This window comes from Mustelus asterias, chromosome 14 (genome assembly GCF_964213995.1).
Source record: "Mustelus asterias chromosome 14, sMusAst1.hap1.1, whole genome shotgun sequence".
NCBI lineage: Eukaryota > Metazoa > Chordata > Chondrichthyes > Carcharhiniformes > Triakidae > Mustelus > Mustelus asterias.
In genome coordinates, this window is record NC_135814.1 from 12,432,185 (window position 1) to 12,453,979 (window position 21,795).

A 21,795-nucleotide genomic window follows, 5' to 3' on the forward strand; every position below is an offset into this window, starting at 1 on the left:
CATGTAGAGAAAGTATAGAGAAATGGGTTTAGAATATTTTTAAATTGTGTCTTCTGTTCCAGAGAGGAAAGGATCCAATTTTTCCAGCTTTTTTCTATAATTACAAAGTCTAATTCCTGCTGTCTCTTTTGTGAATTTTCACTATATGGTTTCCGCAACTCATTTTATGCTCAATGCCCTTGTGTATAAAACACAGAGTGCCAGTTGTCTTTTTATATATCTTTTTCTCTACCTGCATCAGACTAGGTGGAAAACTGACAAGCCAGTTGGCTGCTTCCTATTAATTTATCTAGGGCACGGATGTTCAAAAAATAAAATCAGGATTTTCTTTCTGTCTGAAAACAGTGCAGTGCTGTACAGTCAAGGTAAGGGTAATTTTAATGCAACTGCAGCAGGAAACCTATGGGACTGAGTGGAAGGCTAGTTTTATACCTCGCTCATTAACTGCTTTAAATGGAGAATGAAATTGGATGGGTGTAAGACCAACATTTCACCCAAAAACCCTCGCCCAGCTCTATGCAGGTTGGTCCATAGAATTGTAGAAGTTCAAGGCATAGAAGGAGGCAAATTAGACCCAGTGGGCGGGATTTTACATCCTCGTTCTTCCCGAAACCGCAAAATCCCACCCAAGGTCAACAGACCATTCCATGGTCCGCCCCTCACCTGCTCTGATTCCTGTGGCGCGTGGGATGGAAAATGTTGGAGAATCTCAGCAGGTCTGACAGCATCTGTGGAGACAGAATAGAGCCAACATTTCGAGTCTGGATGACCCTTCATCAGAGCCCTGCCGAAGGGTCATCCAGACTCGAAACTATTGGCCCTATTCTCTCTCCACAGATGTTGTCAGACTTGCTGAGTTTCACCAGCATTTTCTGTTTTTGTTTCAGATTCCAGCATCTGCAGTATATTGCCCATCCTTAGTTGTTCTTGTTCAGAGGACAGTTGAGAGTCAACCACATTGCTGTGGCTCTGGAGTCACATGTAGGCCAGACCAGGTAAGGATAGCAGATTTCCTTCCCTAAAGGGGATCAGTAAACCAACAATCAACAATGGCTACATGATGTGGTCATCAGTAGATTCTTAATTCCAGATATTTTTTATTGAATTCAAATTCCACCATCTGCTATGGTAGGATTCGAATCTAGGTCCACAGACCATTAGCTGGAGTTCCTGGATTAATAGTCTAGTGATAATGCCACTAGGCCATCGCTTCCCCTCTGCACTGGCTGTAAAAAGAGCTGTCCAACTTGGTCCTACTCTACTGCCCTTGGTCTGTAGCCCATCTGGTAACAGCATTTCAAGTGCATTTCAAGTGTTTTTTTTATATGATGAGTGTTTCCATAGCTAGCACCCTTACAGGCTGTAAATTCCCAACCCCACACCAACCTCCGGATGAAAATAATTCTCCTCAACTCCCCTCTAATCCTTCTATCAACTATTTTAAATCTATGACTCGCCGAGGGAAATTGGTCCACCTTATTCACTCTGTCTCGGCCCCTCATTATTTTTATGTACCTCAACTAAATCTTCCAACAACCTCCTCCACTGCAAAGAAAACAATTCCAGCCCATCCAATCTTTCATATCCGCTTGTGGTGAACCATCGTTGGTTCACCACTGGGGGTTGTTACTATGTTACTGTTGGGCTAGGGTGTTGTTACTGTGGGGGTTGTACAATGTTGTTGGCTTAGGGTGTTTACCTGTTATAAGAGTTATCATGGCACATTCCAGTGGGGTCCCGCCTCCGGTGGCGAGGTATAAGACCCCCTGCTCCGGCAGGACCCCTTCAGTCTGAACTGGTGTATTCGTGTTAGTAGTTCCATTGTTACTCTATTAAAGCCTTCAATACCGAAGCCTTGGTTCCACGTGCTTAATTGTCGCGCATCACCGCTCAAATTCCCCAATCCTGTCAACATCCTTGTAAATCCCTTCTGTATTCTCTTTACTGCAATCACATCCTCCCTGTAGTGTGGTGATCAGAACTGTAAGAAGTTTCACAACACCGGGTTAAAGTCCAACAGGTTTATTGGTAGCACAAGCCACCAGCGCTGGAGCAGCGCTCCGAAAGCTAGTGGCTTGTGCTACCAAATAAACCTGTTGGACTTTAACCTGGTGTTGTGAGACTTCTTACTGTGTTTACTCCAGTCCAACACCGGCATCACCACATCAGAACTGTAGACACATCTTTTAAGCTGTGGGTTAGGTTAAAATTGACTCCATTTATTATGACTCTGCGTTATGGGCTCACACTACTCTTAAAAGCAGCTACAGGTGACGACAGTGCAACAAGAATTTCAACCTCTCCCAACAGCCAACGTTAATGGAATTGGATCTTTCACCAAATGCAAACTTTCTCCCTTACAGTTTCAAGGAGAAACGTGAAAACTATAATGCACAACTGAAGCTAACAGGCTGAAGTGGCTTAATTGGGATGCAACGTCTGAAACGACACCAATTTGGTGACGTTAATTTATGCCGAAATGTCCTGCCAATCTCACAAGACGGAACCATATGAAAATGAGTGTAAACAATTGCAGCCAGAGGAAATCACCAAACTCACACCATCCTTCTTCATTCCTGGAAACGTACCATGTGGAGGAAGGCCATTTTGTCCACTGTGTTTGTGCCGCCTCTTTACAGGGCTATCCAGGCCATCCCACTCCCTTGTTTTTTTTCCCTGTAGCTCTCCAATTTTCTCTTCCTCTACAGCGATTTGACGATGGAGAGTTGCTCTAGCGCCTACATGAACCGTTCCTTCAGGCAATGCATTTTAGATTGGAACAACTCGCTACTTTAAAAAAATGTCAGTATAAAAATGAACGTTTCGATCCACCATCATCCCTCCTCATCAGTCGCGGCATTTTTATGCACATGAATGGGGGCGTTTTTCATTTTTAGCACAAATTATAATGTTAAAGAAAGTGCATTGAAGGAAACAGAAAATACAGTGGAAGGAGGATATGTTTCACTCACTAAAAAGTTGTAATAAAAGACAAGAAAGATGACTCTTAATTCTGTCATGCCTCATCTGGGTGAAATCTTGAATCTGTGAGGAACCAGCATAATTCCAGGAAATTTGCATATATTAGCCTGGGGGTACAGCCGTTGCCAACTGTGTTCTGCTCAGGAATTGACAGAAGGAAGAAGGAATTTAGGTCGAGTATTTTTTTAGTCCAACATACTTCTACTCGAGTTTCCTCAATGTTTTACGTAGATTATCTGTTTTCATAGAATTGTAGAATCCCTACAGTGCAGAGGAAGGCCATATGGCCTATTGGGGCTCCACCGACCACAATCCTATCTGGGCCATATCCCCTCAACCTCATGTACTTACCTTGCTCAAAATCCTGACATATGGGGCAATTTACTATGGCCAATCAACCTAACCCTAATATCTTTGGACTGTGGGAGGAAACCAGAGCACCTGGAGGAAACCCATGCAGACACGGGGAGAATGTGCAAACTCCACACAGACAGTGACCCAAGCCAGGTTCCTGGCACTGTAAGGCAGCAGCGCTAACCACTGTGCCACCATTTTGATACTTTCATTCTACCCCAAGGTCTCTCGCTGTCCTGCTGTAATACTGGGCTAGATCCCAAGGCAGGTGGCTTGAGTTGAGAAATTTCCCGGCTTGACTCAGCTGTCTCAGGAAAAGACATGCCGGGCAGTAGGATCTTCACTCCGGGAAGGAGCGAGGGGGCGGTTGGCAAGTGTGGGCTGGAATTGGGCCTGCTACCCCTGTACAAATATCAGAAGCAACCACAGAGGCTGCCAAGTGCCAAGGTGGACGAATTAAAAGGCTGGCCTCAGATCTCAGGGACTTTGCCCCAGTATTGTTGTTGAATATTAGGCCCTCTAGCTCTCACCATTCACATCCCATCGCTCCCACACTCTCACCATTCTCGTACATGCCAACTCATGCCAACCTACACCCCTTCCGTGGCCCTTTAAAGACCTTATGCAAACTTAGTACGACTCACACCAACTTATGAAGCCCCGCTCACCACCCTTTGCCTTCACACCCTCTATATCAGCTGACCAGTATCCACCACATCCAGATACCAGGAGCTATGTTGAGATAAAATAATATTCTAAAAATCTATCACAGACTTCATGATATAAAGGAAAACACTCCCCTTTATGAAAGTCCATTCAATGCATTTAAGTCCCCTCGAGTACTTAATCCCTTTATAAAATTAAACATTTGAACTGCAATCTCACATTAAAGGCACACAATCATTTCAGAACCTTTTGGAGCTGTCAATCCAATGTGAACTTATAGCTTCTCACTTTAGCAATAATGGTTTGTGGAAACAGCCAAGCACTAATAATGTTACAATGACAGCACTTGGATAATGTCAGCCTCGTTGATGGCCCAACTTGAGAGGGGGTAAAACTTGACCTCCTCTTGGGAAATAAGGAAGGACAGGTGACAGAGGAGTTAGTGAGAGATCACTTTGGGATCAAAACTAATTCCATTAGTTTTAAGATAGCTATGGAGAATGATCGGTACGACCCAAAAGTTAAAATTCTAAATTGGGGCAAGGCCAATATTGATGGTATTAGACAGGAACTTTCAAAAGTTTATTGGGGGAGTCTGTTGGCAGGCAAAGGAACGGCTGCTAAGTGGTAAGTAGGAGGCTTCAAAAAGTGTGTTAACCAGGGTTCAGCGTAAGCACATTCCTTCTGGAGTGAAGGGCAAGGCTGGTAGAAGTAGGGGAGTCTAAAACTAGAGGGTATAGTTTTAAGGTGAGAGGGGAGAGATACAAAAGGGTCCAGAGGGGCAATTTTTTCACACAGAGGCTGTTGAGTGTCTGGAACAAACTGCTAGAGGTAGTAGTAGAGGCGGGTACAATTTTGTCTTTTAAGAAGCATTTAGACAGTTACATGGGTAAGATGTGTATAGAGGGATATGGGCCAAATGCAGGCAATTGGGACTAGCTTAGTGGTAAAAACAGGTTGTGCCGAAGGGCCTGTTTCCATGCTGTAAACATCTATGACGATGACTCGATGTCAACAAACAGCTATTGAAACTAAAAGCACAGATTTGCTTCAACTCATAAAGGCTGGCTGGTTTCTTTCAATTTCTAAAGGGAAAGTAATTTTAAATAACTTGACAGTTCCGTAGGCCTTTTTCACCTTTGCAAACATTAAGGTTTACTCCAAGGTCAGGTGGAATGGTGGCACAGTGGTTAGCACTGCTGCCTCACAGCACCAGAGGGTCCTAGGTTTGATTCCCGGCTTGAGTCACTGTCTGTGTGGAGTTTGCACGTTCCCCGTGCCTGCGTGGGTTTCTTTTGGGTGCTCCGGTTTCCTCCCACAGTCTGAAAGATGTGCTGGTTATGTGCATTGGCCCAAACAGGCAACTAGGGGAATATCACAGTAACTTCATTGCAATGTTAATGTAAGCCTTACTTGTGACTAATAAAATAAACTTTAACTTAAAAAAATTGTAACTCTCACACTGCAAGAAAAGGCCCGCCTTTGATCAAAAATGGGATCTGTATGAACTCCGCATTGAGTCCAAGTGACCCTATTAAGTTTGGGTTTCTCCCATTTGTGAGTCACATCTTACCCCCATTCCTCTGCTGGCAAAAATGAGATCTATTAACACTGCTGCCTCACAGCACCAGGTGCTTGATCCCAGCCTTGGGTCACTGTCTGTGTGGAGTTTGCACGTTCTCCCAGTGTCTGCGTGGGTTTCCTCTGGGTGCTCCAGTTTCCTCCCAGAGTCCGAAAGACATGCTGGCTCGGTGCATTGGCCGTGCTAAATTCTCCCTTGGTGTATCCGAACAGGCGCCAGAGTGTGGCGACTCGGGAATTTTCACAGTAACCTAATTGCGGTGTTAATGTAAGCCTCCTTGTGACATGAATAAATAAATTTTTAAAAATAGTCTCAGAGTGTTTCGGGTTTTTCGCACAGTCTACTGCAATGTTGGTACTTCCATCCTGCATCATCAAATAGACTTTCTTGCTCAACATCACTTGAATGTTCTCCGATGAAAACACATCTGGGAATTGATTGCCAGTTTGCAAGGAGCATTTATCCTCAGGCTTTTCACAGTGGTGGATCGACACAGGGTAGCTTGCATCATGGCAGTCACACTAATGAGCTGGATACCAAGATTGAATTCCACCAACGAAGCTTTCTCATCGCCAATGGCTCACCAAGGATCCTCTTTCTATGGGCTCTCATAAAAGGGGCAGACTGTCTCTCCAGTGACAGGTGAATGCAGCAATGTTGTTGACTCTCAAATGCCCTCAGGAATGTGCAGGGATGTACCAGCCAGCAACACCCTCATCCCATGTGTGAATTTTTTTAAAAACTCCCTTTTTGCAGCCAGTTTTACCACAGATTGCACTCACAACCTAGCCCTTAGTCTCAATCAGTGGCTGGAGCAACCCTTCAAATGCCTGGTTGATAGAACAGTACAGTACAGTACAGCACAGGAAACAGGCCCTTCGGCCCTCCAAGCCTGTGCCGCTCCTTGGTCCAACTAGACCAATCATTTGTATCCCTCCATTCCCAGGCTGCTCATGTGGCTATCCAGGTAAGTCTTAAACGATGTCAGCGTGCCTGCCTCCACCACCCTACTTGGCAGCGCATTCCAGGCCCCCACCATCCTCTGTGTAAAAAACATCCCTCTAATATCTGAGTTATACTTCGCCCCTCTCACCTTGAGCCCGTGACCCCTCGTGAACGTCACTTCTGATCTGGGAAAAAGCTTCCCACCGTTCACCCTATCTATCCCCTTCATAATCTTGTACACCTCTATTAGATCTCCCCTCATTCTCCATCTTTCCAGGGAGAACAACCCCAGTTTACCCGCATGTTCTGAACTGCGAAGGAGAACTGTTTGGGATACATCTTACTTGTGTTATGATGCATTAGGGACCCGTGCCATCTTGTTGGTAGTGGAGAAGTTTGAAATTGCAGGTACTTTGGCCCATCGAGTCTGCTCCGCCTTTCAATGATTGCCCTCCTCTTCATTAGAGTTGTGGCACTGATGTTTTACACCAACCGAAACAGCAGACAGGCTCTTGGTTTAATGTCTCTTTTGAAAGATGGCACCTCTGACAGTGCAGCACCCGCCTTACTGCTGCCAAGTCCCATTGTAGGGCAGATCACCTCAGGCTGACTCTGTTTATCTGGCCTCCAATGGACAAAGGTAGTATTTGCAGTTTCAATGAATTAGTTGAGGTGGAAAAGGAAAATATAATTGAACGTGAATCAGAATGAGAGTATAAATGGCAGTGTTAAATAGCTGCTTCAGAGGAGATATTGGATGCTGTGCATTAAATTTCAAATACATTTACTGGAGTTTTCTGGCTCTTGGCTTGTCAGCTTATAATTTCCCTCTTATTAAGATGAATGATTGGCCTTATGAGCATTGTAATAGAGAATTCTAACTCATCACTTCACACTGCTGTCCCAGTGGCAGGGTCTGATTGAGACTGTGGGACTTAGGTGGGGAATATCAGACTTATAGAGTCCCTACAGTACAGAAGGAGGCCATTCAGCCCATCAAGTCTGTACCGACCACAATCCCACCCAATCTCTATTCCCGTAACCCCACACATTTACCCTGCTAATCCCTCTTACACTAAGGGTCAATTTATCATGGCCAATCAACCTAAACCTGTACATCTTTGGACTGTGGGAGGAAACCAGAGAATCTGGAGGAAACCCACGCAGACACAGGGAGAACATGCAAACTCCATGCAGCCAGTGACCCGAGGCCGGAATTGAACCTGGGACCCTGGCGCTGTGAGGCAGCAGTGCTAACCACTCTGCCACCATGCTGCTTAAGGGGGGTGATTCTCCTAGCCTGTTGCGCTGCTCTAGCAGTGTAATGGGGCGGGAGATTTCAGCGGCGGCCACTTAGCGGGCTTCTTGCTCCGCACCACGGCCTCTGCGGGTCTCCCAGAAGAAGATTTGCCACGTCAGACCTGCTGAGATTTTCCAGCATTTTCTGTTTTTGTTTCAGATTCCAGCATCTGCAGTATTTTGCCTTTATTACAGAAGATAAATAATCTTGGCCCCACTTTCATAACCCTGTTATCAGCCATTAATAGAACCCTGGGAGCAAGCTACACTAAGACGTAGAAATAAATGGGACTCAATAGGGATTTCTCACGGAAACTAACTTATTTTGACATGAATTTTGGCACATTACAAGTTTTGAACATCCTCTGTGTGCTGTGCAATGGTTACTACACTTGTATGACTGTGCGACTTAATCTAATAAATTAATTAATTTTAATCGGAATAGTGGCTGTGTTCTTACAGTGCAGCCAGGAATTTAAAAGACTTGTCATAGCAAAACTGAAGTGGAATAAAGCAAAATCTTTTTTCAACTTGGAGGCCACACACCTTTGCAGAAATATTTTTTTCAAATTCATTCGTGAGACCTGGACGTCGCTGGCTGGTCAGCTTTTATTGCCCATCCCTAGTTGCCCAAGGGCAGTTGAGAGTCAACCATATTGCTGTAGATCTGGAGTCACATGTAGGCCAGACCAGGTAAGGATGGCAGGTTTCCTTCCCTAAAGGACATTAGTGAACCAGATGGATTTTTCCGACAACTGACAATGGTTTCTTGGTCATCAATAGATTCTTGATTCCAGATATCATTTCTGGAATTCAAATTCTACCAGCTGCCGTGGGGGGATTCGAACCCGGGTCCCCGGAACATGAGCTGAGTTTCTAGATTAGTCTAGCGATAACACCACCAGGCCATCGCCTCCCCATTCATCATGCCACGAGCCGTAGGAGTCTCTGGATCATCAGGTTCCTGACATCCAACTGAAGATGCACGTTAGGACCCTATGAAAGTCCTGGCGTGTGGACTCATATAGGAATTGCCAAGGAAGTTTCAACTTCTGATTCCTCTGCTTCCCTGGGACCCGCCTCCGAATCTGAGTTTTGGGGTCAGACAGAGAGAGAGGACATGCCCCCTTTCCCTTTTGTTTGGCTTACATCCAATGCTTGTTGCCTCTTGTGATGGCTTGCCCTTATATTGTGGTTTGCAGTCCTCTTTTCCCCTGGATCTTTCCATTATTATTCATGTTAGTTTTTTTTTGTCTGGAGTGGTGGACGGGAGACTTGGGATGGTTCTGTGGTACCCACCTGGGCAGTTGCCCAGGATATGTTAGACAGATTAAAACTTTGCTCAACATCTGGGTAACTACACAACTGGCCCTTCTAATTGCCCCATCCATCTGATCTCCCTACTGCCACTGACCACCACCCCCTCCCCTGAGACCATTCCCTCCTCCCCTGACCACTCGGTTACCACTGACCAGCCCCCTGATCCCCAAATATCAGTACCCCTGCTCAGAATATCTGGGTCCACATCATCCGTTGCACAAAAATAAGCAAACCATTGAACACACTCTTGAACCAAAACCTCCCCACACTTGAATTATGTTAGGGGAAACACATCATCACAAGAGTAATGGAAATAAACTAAAATGACATGAATCTTTCCTGTTGCATCTCTGTAACCATTTCCATCACTACTTTAAAGATTACTTGTCCAACGGAATCAGAGTAGGCGACCAGGGATTAATGACCTCAAGGCAAATGTGAATGTTTGATTGAAACTGATTTCAAATCCTTGGTAAAATCTTACTTTATTCCCTCTCGGTTTAAGCAACGGGAGACTGTGGATGCTTCATAACTGATCAATTCATGGCAAAAGTTAAATAATTCACAAAGGTTATGGAACTGGAAAGATAAGTTTAAACATTAACTAGAATCTGATGTATGAATCTCAACAAAACAAGGCATAAGAAACCAAAAAGCCCAAGACCATTCATTCTCTTTTAATCTATCAACCTATCAATCTATCCACTTTCCAGCTATATAAAAACATAGAAACATAGAAACTAGAAGCAGGAGTAGGCCTTTCGGCTCTTCAAGCCTGCTCCACCATCCAACTTGATCAAGGCTGATCATCGAATTCAATATCCTGATCCCCCCTTCCTCCCATAACCCTTGATCCCTTTAGCCCCAAGAGCTATATCTAATTTCTTCTTGAAATCAGACAACGTTTTGGCCTCAACTACATTCTGTGATATTTAATTCCACAAATTCACCACCCTCTGGGTGAAGAAATTTCTCCTCACCTCAGTTCTAAAAGGTTTACCCCTTTTCCTCAAACTATGAACCCTAGCTCCGGACTTCCACCATTGGGAACATTCTTTCCGAATCTACCCTGTCTAACCCTGTTAGAATTTTATAATTCTCTATGAGATCCCCTCTCACTCTTCTAAACTCCAGTGAATATATTCCTAACCTACTTAGTCTCTCCTCATACGACAGACCTGCCATCCCAGGAATCAGCCTGGTAAACCTTCACTATATTCTCACTATAGCAAGGACATCCTTCCTCAGATAAAGACAACAAAACTAAACACAATACTCCAAGTGTGGCCTCACCAATTGCAGCAAAACATCCTTATCCCTATACTCAAATGCTCTCGCTATGAAAGCCAACATACCATTTGCCTTCTTTACTGCCTGCTGTACCTGCGCACTTACTTTCGGTGACTGATGGAAAAGAACTCCAAGGTCTCATTAAGTATCCACCTCTTTCAATTTACACCCATTCAAGTAATAATCTATCTCCCTATTATTGCTAGCAAAGTGGATAACCTCACATCTATCCACATTATACTGCATCTGCTATGCAGTTGCCCACACATTCAGTCTGTCCAAATTACACTGAAGCATCTCTGTATCCTCCTCACAGTTCACCCTCCCACCCAACTTTGCATCACTTGCAAGCTTGGAGATAATATATTTAGTTCCCTCTTCCAAATCATCAGCATATAATGTGAACAGTTGGGGTCCTAGCACAGATCCCTGCGGAACTCCACGAGTCACTAACTGCCAATCAGAAAAAGACCCATTTATGCCAACTCTTTGCTTCCTAACTGCTAACCAGCTTTCTAACCATCTCAAGACATTACCTGCAATCCCATGTGCCTTAACTTCACATAGTAGTCTGTTGTGTGAGACCTTGTTGAAAGCCTTCTGAAAGTCTAAATAATCCACTGGTTCTCCTCGGTCAACCCTACTAGTTACATCCTCAAAGAATTCCAATAGATTCATCAAGCACTATTTCCCTTCTGTAAATCCATGCTGACTTTGTCTGATTATATCACTATCTTCCAAATGCCGAGTTATGAAATCCTTGATAATAGACTTTCGCAACTTCTCCAGTACCGACTTAGATGTCTTTGATATCCATTTAGACTGCCTATTCTGACAGCTTTACCGTACAATTTATTGCACATTTTAATCACACTTTGAGCCAAAAATGTTTCACCTGACTTCTGTCCTGATCTCTAACTTCAGCAGTAACTGGTGGGTCCTGGTATTTGAACTCTCCAACAGAGCGGACACTAAAACAGAATATCGATACTGAAGTTTGTGGGAGCATCTCATACACAAAATGGCTGCTTCAGCACAGTGACTGTAGCTTAAAGAAAACTCATCGGCTAAAAGCATCTTGGGACATCCTGATGTCATGAAAGATGCTAATGCTTTCTTTGCCTGGTGCAGCACGGTGTCACAGTGGTTAGCATTGCTGCCTCACAGCGCCAGGGACCCGGGTTCAATTCTCGGCTTGGGTCACTATTTGTGGGGAATCTGCATGTTCTCCCCATTTCTGCATGCATTTCGTCTGGGTGCCCCGGTTTCCTCCCACAGTCCGAAAGACATTCTGTTTAGGTGCATTGGCCATGCTAAATTCTCCCTCACTGTACCTGAACAGGCGCCAGAGTGCGACGACTAGGGGATTTTCACAGTAACTTCATTGCAGTGTTAATGTAAGCCTACTTGTGACACTAATAAATAAACAAACTTAAACTTGATTTATTTTTGATCTTTAACGGATGGGGGCCAGCCTTCAAGGTTGCCCTTTCCTAAATGAGTGATTGGCTTGGCCATTTCAGACGGCAGTTAAGAGTCAACCACATTGGGTGTGGAGTCACAAGTAGGCCAGCTGGGTAAGGATGGCAGGTTTCGTGCCCTGAGGGACATTAGCAAACCAGCTGGGTTTTGCTTTACAGCAATCACTGATAGCTGTTATGGTCACCAGTACTGCGTCTCGCTTGATATTCCCGAATCATTAATTGATTTTAAATTGCACCCACGTGAAACCCATGCCCCCAAAGCTGGGCCTCAGGATTACTCGGTCAGCGACATTACCACCATGTCACCATCTCCCCTGAACAAACTAGAGAGGATTATGTTTCAGATAAAAATGAAAGGTGATGTTAGGAGTTTGCCAAGCAAATTGAAATATCTGACATGGCCTCTGACAAGTTGGAACAATATGTCTCCAGTCTAATCAGATACTTGCATCGCACATGGTTTACTGTGGGATATGATGAATACATTCAAAGAACAAGGAACAAAGAAAATTACAGCACAGGAACAGGCCCTTCGGCCCTCCAAGCCTGCACCGACCATGCTGCCCAACTGGACTAAAACCCGCTACCCATTCATGTTATTTGGATTCTGAAAAAAAATTACGGAAACATTTTTTAAAAGTTTTTTTTAAGTTTATTTATTAGTGTCACAAGAAGGCTTATATTGACACTGCACTGAAGTTACTGTGAAAACCCCTTTGTCCCCACACTCTGGTGCTTTTTCGGTTACACTGAGGGAGAATTTAACATGGCCAATGCACCTAACCAGCACGTCTTTCGCACTGTGGGAGGAAACCGGAGCCCCCGGAGGAAATTCACACAGTCACGGGAAGAACGTGCAGATTTTGCACAGACAGCGACCCAAGCTGGGAATCGAACCCTGGTCCCTGGCGCTGTGAGACCGCAGTGCTAACCGAACTAATGTAAGTGCGAGTGAGGTTTTTTCATATGCAGTGTATTATTAGAATGCTGTCCTGGAAATACAGAATCCTTGATAGCATTTAAAAAAAGATGGTTACTTTGTTTTGATGTGGAGTACCCCTGCCTGAAAAAATGATGGAAGCAGGTTCAATAGTAGCTTTCTGAAGGGATATGTATCTGAAAAGGGATAAAGGAAGTTGCAGGGCTTTGGGGAAAAAGTGGGGAAGTTGGACTAATTGGATTGCTCTTGCCAAGAGCTGGCACAGGAGTGAACGGAGAGAGGAATCAAAGTCCACTTGAAAGGAGCTAAATCAACTTATCAGAGCAGCCCAAAGAATTCTACAGACAGGATGGGGCTTTAGAGATCGCAATATTCTTTTTGAGCTGTTTTGGGAGTTAAAGGTCCATTAAGGATTGCATGTACCATTGAAGAATTCGACAGGGCAGATTTAAGTGAAATACATATAGCCTACGCCCGCTCCTGTGTTCCTACATGTGATATATATACACAAAACTGTCATTCAACAATGTAAAAATAGGCAAGTTATAAGACAGAATAAGAAAAAATTAATTAAAGGTATAAAAACGATTTTTATCTGCAGCAAATGGACGTTTCGGCTGGATCTTGCTCTTTGGGTCATGACCCTGACTTTCAGGTCAAAAAGAGATCATGACCCTGAAAGAGTCATCTAACAGTGATTTCCCATGGCCAGAGAAGCAGGATTGTCCTACTTAGGGTGGCTCTCAAAGCTCGAGGGCCAATAATAGTCCTTCCAGCTCAGAAGAAGCAGCAACCTGCCACCTGGGTAAGAGAGAGAGAGAGAAGACACCTCCATTCTGAGGTACCCCTATGGGAATTTCCAAATATAAATAGCCACAACAGTTTGACCACCATTGTAGAAGGGAAACCTCTCCACAAGGAGCTGCAGCTATGGCCAGGCAGACATACGGAAGGGCCTCAAAGCCTACATGGAGCATTTGCACTGAGGCCAGACCCTGGAAAGACATCTCCCAGCAAATGAGCTTAGTCTCTGGTGCCTAGGCCGGGTCCAGCAGGCTAACTGGAAAATTCCAGTCAGTTAGCTCAGTTGGCTGGACAGCTGGTTTCTGATGCAGGGCCACGCTGACAGTGCGGGTTCAATTCCCGTACCGGCTGAGGTTATTCATGAAAATGCCACCTTCTCAACCTTGGCCCTCACTTGAGGTGTGGTGATCCTCAGGTTAGATCAACACTAGTCAGCTCTCCCCCCACTCCCATCCTCCACCCCACCCCCAGCTTGGTATGGCTCCTGTTCTGCCCAAGACTGCAAAAAAACTACAAAAGGTCGTGAATGTAGCCCAATCCATCACGCAAATCCCATCCATTGACTCTGTCTACACTTCCCGCTGCCTTGGCAAAGCAGCCAGCATAATTAAGGACCTCACACATCCTGGACATTCTCTCTTCCACCTTCTTCCACTGGGAAAAAGATAGAAAAGTCTGAGATCACGTACCAACCAACACAAGAACAGCGTCTTCCCTGCTGTGATCAGACTTTTGAATGGACCTTCCTCACATTCAGTTGATCTTTCTCTACACCCTAACTATGACTGTAACATTACATTCGGCACTCTCTCCTTTCCTTCTCTATGAACAGTATGCTTTGTTTGTATAGCGCACAAGAAATAATACTTTTCACTGTATACTAATACATGTGACAATAACAAATCAAAATCAAATCAAAAGGGAGTGCAGCCTATGGTCATCTGGGACTATGGCGACTTTACCTTTAACCTATGGGTATTCTAGTCCACCTGATATCTTTCAGTGACTAATATAAGTTGTTTAATAGACAGCGATCCAAAGCAAAAGAAGGCAAAGTACAGAAAAATGGTTTTAATTCATTTACTGGCCTTTAGTCTCATTGCAACTTTTTTGCTCCCATCTTCACTTTGTCACCTAACTTGGTGTCATCGCTGAACCTGAACATTTGATTTTTATATTTCTACAGCAGTCAATACAAATATAATAAAAAGGGAAGGAATTAATACAGATCCCTGGGGAAATCTACTCATCATATTGTGCCAATTGAGTACATATCTATTATACAGACACCCTGTTCCCTAACACTTAATCAATTTCCATGTCAATAGGTTAACTGCAATTCAATACACTCTCATTTTTGGTCCCAGACCCTGATATGTAACCTTATCAAATCCCTCCTCTCGGTCCATATAAAAGACATCGAGAGACCTACCAAGCTATTTTCTACTCTAAAGGACGAAAAGCAAGGAATCTCTGGATTGACAATGTCAAGTGTGATCTGTCACGAAAAGAGATACAGATGACTGAAGCGAACTAGACTACTTCAGAAGCAATAACTCCAGAGTGATTTTCATTCAGTCCCTCGTTGTTACTGTTGAGCCAATGATAGGAATTTAGTAATTAGTAGTCGCGCACCAATTGGGAAACCAACGCTGATTTAACCAGTGTACTTTTGGGATGAAGAAAGGGCCATTGTTGCAGGGGGAAAGAACATGAGAGCCTGATCTTTGAAAAAGATTTGTCCGACAGGAGACTTCTAACGTTGTGTGTTATAAGCTGAAGCATCCAAAGATGTGCGGGCTAGGTTGATTGGCCAGGTTAAAAAAAAAATTGTCCCTTAGAGTCCTGGGATGTGTAGGTTAGAGGGATTAGCGGGTAAATATGTGGGGGTAGGGCCTGGGTGGGATTGTGGTCGGTGCAGACTCGATGGGCCGAATGGCCTCCTTCTGCACTGTAGGGTTTCTATGATTTCTATGATTCTTCTATCCCAGAAACCTGCCATATCAGTTTTCCCGGAATGGGGGCACAATGGTGAGCACTGCTGCCTCACAATGCCAGAGACCTGGATTCAATTCTGGCCTCGGGTCACTGCCTGTGTGGAGTTTGCACATTCTCCCCGTGTTTGCGTGGGTTTTCTCCGGGTGCTCCGGTTTCCTCCCACAGTCCAAAGATGTGCGGGTTAGGTTGATTGGCCAGGTTAAAAATTGCCCCTTAGAGTCCTGAGATGCGTAGGTTAGAGGGATTAGCAGGTAAATATGTGGGGGTAGGGCCTGGGTGGGATTGTGGTCGGTGCAGACTCGATGGGCCGAATGGCCTCCTTCTCCACTGTAGGGTTTCTATGATTTCTATGAATGCATTGGCAGGATAAGGGTTCAAACGTGTTCGATGGGGTCTTAGTCAACCAACAATGGAACCAAACTACTCCCATGCAGAGAAAGGCAGAAATCCAGAGGGGAGTCTGAGTTGCAGAGTCACTTGTGCACTTTTATATGCTTGTTGTAGCCTGGAGCGATGGATAGTGATGGTAGAAGCTCCAATGTTCTTTCCATCAAATGGGTGACCAGGAATCGCTCCCACTCTTACTGCCTGCCATTGGCACATGTTGGAAGGATCTGCAGGAAGATACTCTACCTGTATGGCCATGTAATGATGTTTCTGATAGCCATCAAGTCCTGGAGTGGGACTTGAACCCAAGCTCAGAGGCGAAAAGGCAACTGCATTGTGTCTCATGGCCTCCTGGACAGAAGGGTAAAACAACCCAACTTCTCTCTCAGGGTCTCCAAGCCGCAGACTTCCTTGTCTCTCTCATCCTTTGCTCCCTTCTCCAATCGTCAGGCTGCCGAAATGTGGCATCAACCTGTGTCCAGTTCATAAAAATCATAGAATCTCTACATTGCAGAAGGAGGCCATTTGGCCCATTGAGCCCGCAGCGAAAACAATCCCACCCGGGCCCTATCCCTGTAACCCCACGTATTTATCCTGCTAATCCCCCTGACCCTAAGGGGCAACTTAGTATGGCCAACCAACCTAAACCGCACATCTTTGGACTATGGGAGGAAACTGGAGCACCCGGAGGAAACCCACGCAGATACGGGGAGAACGTGCAAACTCCACACAGTCAACTGAGGCCGGAATTGAACCCGGGTCCCTGGCATTGTGAGGCAGCAGTACTAACCATTGTGCCACCATGCCACCCTGCTTTTATCTCCTTTCCTCTATCATTGATGAAATCCTGGCGTGTGCGTGAGTGTGTGTATTTGTGAGTGCGTGGGTGTGCGTGTGTAAGTGTGTGCGCGTGTGTGTGTATGTGTGAATGTGTATGTGTTTGTGCGTGTGTGTGAGTGTGTGCACATGCATGGTGGGCTTGCTGAAACCTCAACATCGAGGAATGAAAGATTAATAACTCTGGATTCATTTCACTTTGAGACAGCATCACATAGGGCGACACAGTGGCACCGTGGTTAGCACTGCTGCCTCACAGCGCTAGGGACCAGGTTCAATTCCAGCCTCGGGTCACTGTCTGTGCGGAGTTTGCATATTCTCCCTGTGTCTGCATGGGTTTCCTCCAGATGCTCCGGTTTCCTCCCACAGTCCAAGATGTGCGGGTTAGGTGGATTCGCAATGCTACATTGCCCCTTAGTGTCAGGGAGGTTAGCAGGGTAAGTGCATGGGGTTATGGGCATAGAGCCTGGGTGGGACTTGCTCGGTGCAGACTTGATGGGCCGAATGGCCTCCTTCTGCACTGTAGGATTCTATGATTTATCCAAATGCTGCTTTCTGCTCCTATATGGATTGAAATGTTTTGATTTCAAAATTCCATGGGATAGATTGTGCTGGAACAGAGAATCTTGTGGCACGATTACAAGAGAGAGAAAAAATTGCATCAGAAAGAAAAAAGTACAAAAATAGTAATTTTTAAAATTTCTTAAAGGAGCTCAGAACCTGACGGTCCTGCAGGTTCCCTTTCCAGTTTCCTGGTCCCCATCGGAGACCAACACAAGTTATAGAAGTTCAGGTGCTTGGATTGAAATGTTCCTGTTCGCATTGGAGACACAAGATTGGAACTATGGACATAGAATCTAAAACATTGGATTAACGCTGTTAAGACGCACTATCATCTCAAAATGTCACAGTACCATTCATCTCTGTCTGCATCGCAGTTACAGTGATACTTGGTATCCAAGCAGCTCTCCTCCAATCCACACGCACATTTCTGAATGCCTGGCGATGAACCTCCCCAGTATGTCTGCTTCTCATTGGTCCTCCCAATCCACCAGGTCAATGGCGTCCCATCTGAAAGAAAAGATAACACAGAACTTGACAGCGTATTTGGAATTTTACAGGCATGAAAAAACCTTATTTTTGAGGACAAAATCACTGTGTTAAAATAAAAATGAGATATCACAACGTGTTCATGTGTCTTTCCTCTGGACACAAGTTGCAAGATGTACAAGCTGTGTATCATTAATCCTGTATGGAAACTTACTTCAAGCATGAAATGTACAGCCACTTAAGATCTTTTACAAGCAATTACAAGAAACTGGAATACCGCCAGACAGTGAAAATAAAAACAAAATGGTTGTGATTGTCACTGTATCAACAAACATGAAGCGATGAATGTTAAGAGGATTATCTTTGAATAGTTGGTTTAATGATGTTTGCCACAAGATTCCATGCAACTTCTCAACATTAAAAAAAACAATTCAAATGTGATTCATCATCACTCAGTTCGCATCATCTCTGGGACTTTATAATTACATAGCATTTAGCGTACTGAAACTGGACATTTGACGCATCTGGTTCAGTCCAGTGTTTGCGCTCCACACAAACATTGTCCTATCTCCCCCTATCAGATTAACCTCTCATTTCAAACTTCCTTGTGTTTATTTAACTTCCCCTCAAAAACATCGATGTTGGACAAATGTGGCAGCAAGTACCACCTTCTTACCGCTCTCTGCATGGATAAAATGTTTCTCCTGAATTCCCTATTCATAGAATTCCTCCGGTGCAGAAGAGGCCATTTTGCCCATCGAGTCTGCACTGACTCTCTGACAGAGTGTCTTGCCCAGGCCCTCTCTCCCATCCTATCCCTGTTATCCCACACATTTCCCATGCATGATCCATCGAACCTATACATCTTTGGACACTAAGGGGCATTTTACCATGGCCAATCCACCTAATCTGCACATCTTTGGATCATGAGAGGAAACCCACGCAGACGTGAGTATAATGTGCAAACTCCATGCAGATAGTCACCCAAGGTCAGAATTGAACACAGATCCCTGGCGCTATGAGGCAGCTGTGCTAACCACTGTGTCATTGTGCCGTTCCATTGGATTTATTCATGACTAAGAATCACTGGACTTGAACTCTCCAACAAGTGGAAACATCTTAGTTTATCCTATCAAAACCTCAATAATATTAAAGACCATTTGTAATAAATCGAGGGTGACTCAATGAGGCTTCAGAACACAAAAGCAATGAATAAAGATGTATACAAATAGACCCGGGATACGCGTCCTCACACTCCATTGGCTCAGCTTCCCTCCTTGACACTCCAGAGGGTCTGACCTGACCACATGGCCCTGGGAACGTGGCCCCTTAAAAGGGCCACTTTACCACACATTTATTTGGCCACCTCCCAATTTTCCTAAGTGAAGAAACCCAACAGTTCACTTTTTTCCTCCTAGTTATTACTGCTCAGTTCTGTATATCTTTATTACCTCCTCCAGAACCTCTACAGCCTTTTCATTTCATATACTGATTGTGTGGTTGCTGATTTCTGGTATGTCTGGCCTATCTTATCGAGAGAGTCTATAGTCATACCATGGTGCTTGCTTCATTTATTAATACCATGTATAAGATCGGTCATCGAGTAGGCATGTCTCCCATGAGTACAAACTCCACAGCACATGATTACTGATATCTCGATTACATCATGGCCTACGTCAATCATTACCATAACTATTCTTTTAATCCTACAAGTTTTGTAATAGGGAGAGCAAAACTGTGCACATTATTCTAAGTAGCGTCAAAATAAGGTTCTGGAATTTTAAAAATTAATTTGTGGGAAATGGGTGTCGCTGGCTGGCTAGCATTTATTGCCCATCCCTAGTTGTCCATGGAGGGCAGTTGAGAGTCAACCATGTTGCTGTGGCTCTGGAGTCACATGTAGGCCAGACCAGGTAAGGACGGCAGATTTCCTTCCCTAAAGGACATTAGTGAACCAGATGGGTTTTTCTGACAATCCACAATGATTGCACAGTCATCAGCAGATTCTTAATTTCAGATATTTTATATTGAATTCAAATTCCACCATCTGCCGTGGCGGGATTCAAAACCCGGGTCCCCAGAACATTAGCTGAGTTTCTGGATTAATAGTCTAGCGATAATACCACAAGGCCATCGCCTTCCTGAACCTAGCCTTGCTGCTTTTCAATTTTATTCCTTTAGAAGTGAACACGATTTTTTTTCTCAACATCATGATTTGTCAGCGATGTTCACATCCCATGAACAGTTTAACAAAAAGTCTTGCCTACTCTTTTTGTTGATTGGTTAAACAATTCAATGAACTTGAACACTCATGATGTTCCCTTTTGAAAGCACTCTTGGTTCTTTGTTGCAGTGTGCCAAAGCGTCCACTCTCAGCGTCATTGGAAAATGGACGGATGGCCCACGATGTGCGACATGTAGAAGTCTACCCTTCGCTGATGTTCCAGCTCTGCGGTGGAGTTCTTTCTGGGACTATACGTTCCGCATTTCTAAAGAAACTGGGGTTGGAAGATCCGGCCAAAACACAGAGCAGCGTCAGGGTGCAGTAAGTCTGAGCAAAGCAGCGATCAGCTGATGACTGCCACATTGCAGAAGGTCCGAGCCAATATTTTACGGTTATATTCTATGGTTGGTGTGGGAAGTTGAGAGGTTCATACTGGTGCTCTTTAGAGGTGAGGGAACTTTACCCGAGAAATTCAATGACATGTAACCATCCCATATGGTGACTGGATGGGGCATGTTGGCAGTTTCATAGAATCCCAAAGTGCAGAAAGAAACCATTTAGCCCATCGAATTTGCACTGACAACAATCCCACCCAGGCCCTATCCTTGTAACGCCATATATTTACCCTGCTAATCCCCCAAACACTGAGGGACAATTTAGCATGGCCAATCAACCTAACCCGCACATCTTTGGACTGGGGGAGGAAAACGGGGCACCTGGAGGAAACCCACGCACACATGGGGAGAATGTGCAAACTACACACAGGCAGTCACCCGAGGCCAGAATTGAACCTAGAATCCTGGTGCTGTGAGGCGCAAACCATTATTCCACTGTGCCGCCTATTTGTTACAGCCAATACTGAAAAAAGGTAAAATTTGCGGCATATAGAAATAGGGGGGCCCAATGTCTATTTATGGCCCTCATTGTAAAATCAGGCTGCCCTGAATGTAACCAGGCAAGTAGATTCAGGGAAACACGGTCCTCATGAGACCTAACCATCACTAGCAAAAAGTTAATTCAAGACAAGATACATGAATGTGTTTTCAGGAAGTAGAGGACTGCTCCCCACGTTCCACTGAAGGGCCAAAGATCATTGTTGGCCTCCTCTGTGTCCCCAGATTTGCAGACCACCACCCCCCCCCTCCACCTCCCTCTCCCCACCCCAACACGACCAATCATTGATCTCTATTTTCCCAATTATTCCAACTCCATCCCTGCTGATCACAACCTTCACTCTCTACCCAATTGCCATCTCCCCATTCCTCCCGTTCACTCTCTCCCCCTCTTCCAGTGGCCTGATTCTTCCACGACCCACTGGGGGTCCATTGCTGGTCCGACAGTAGCTCCTAATGCAAATTCTCTTGATGGAAATATAATCATAGAATTACAGAATCCCTACAATGCAGAAGGAGGTCATTTGAACCATCAAGTCTGCACCGACAACAATCCCTCCCAGGCCCTGTTCCCATAACCCCATGTACTTGCCCCGCTAATCCCCTGTCACTAGGGTTAATTTAGCATGGTCAATCCACCTAACCCGCGTATCTTTGGAGTGTGGGAGTAAACCGGAACACGCCGAGGAAACCCACGCAGACACGGGGAGAGTGTGCAAGCTCCACACAGGCAGTGACCC

At 44.8% G+C, this 21,795-nt stretch overlaps 1 protein-coding gene across 1 annotated transcript in view; it reads right to left on the reverse strand.

Annotated features, from left to right (window-relative positions):
- The window catches only part of LOC144504123 (contactin-associated protein-like 5), a 922,207-nt gene that overhangs the window by 209,985 nt on the left and 690,427 nt on the right, over nt 1-21,795 (reverse strand). Inside the window, exon 15 of the mRNA XM_078229299.1 lies at nt 17,803-17,959. Coding sequence (XP_078085425.1) covers nt 17,803-17,959 — 157 coding nt within the window. The remainder of the gene's footprint in view (nt 1-17,802; nt 17,960-21,795) is intronic.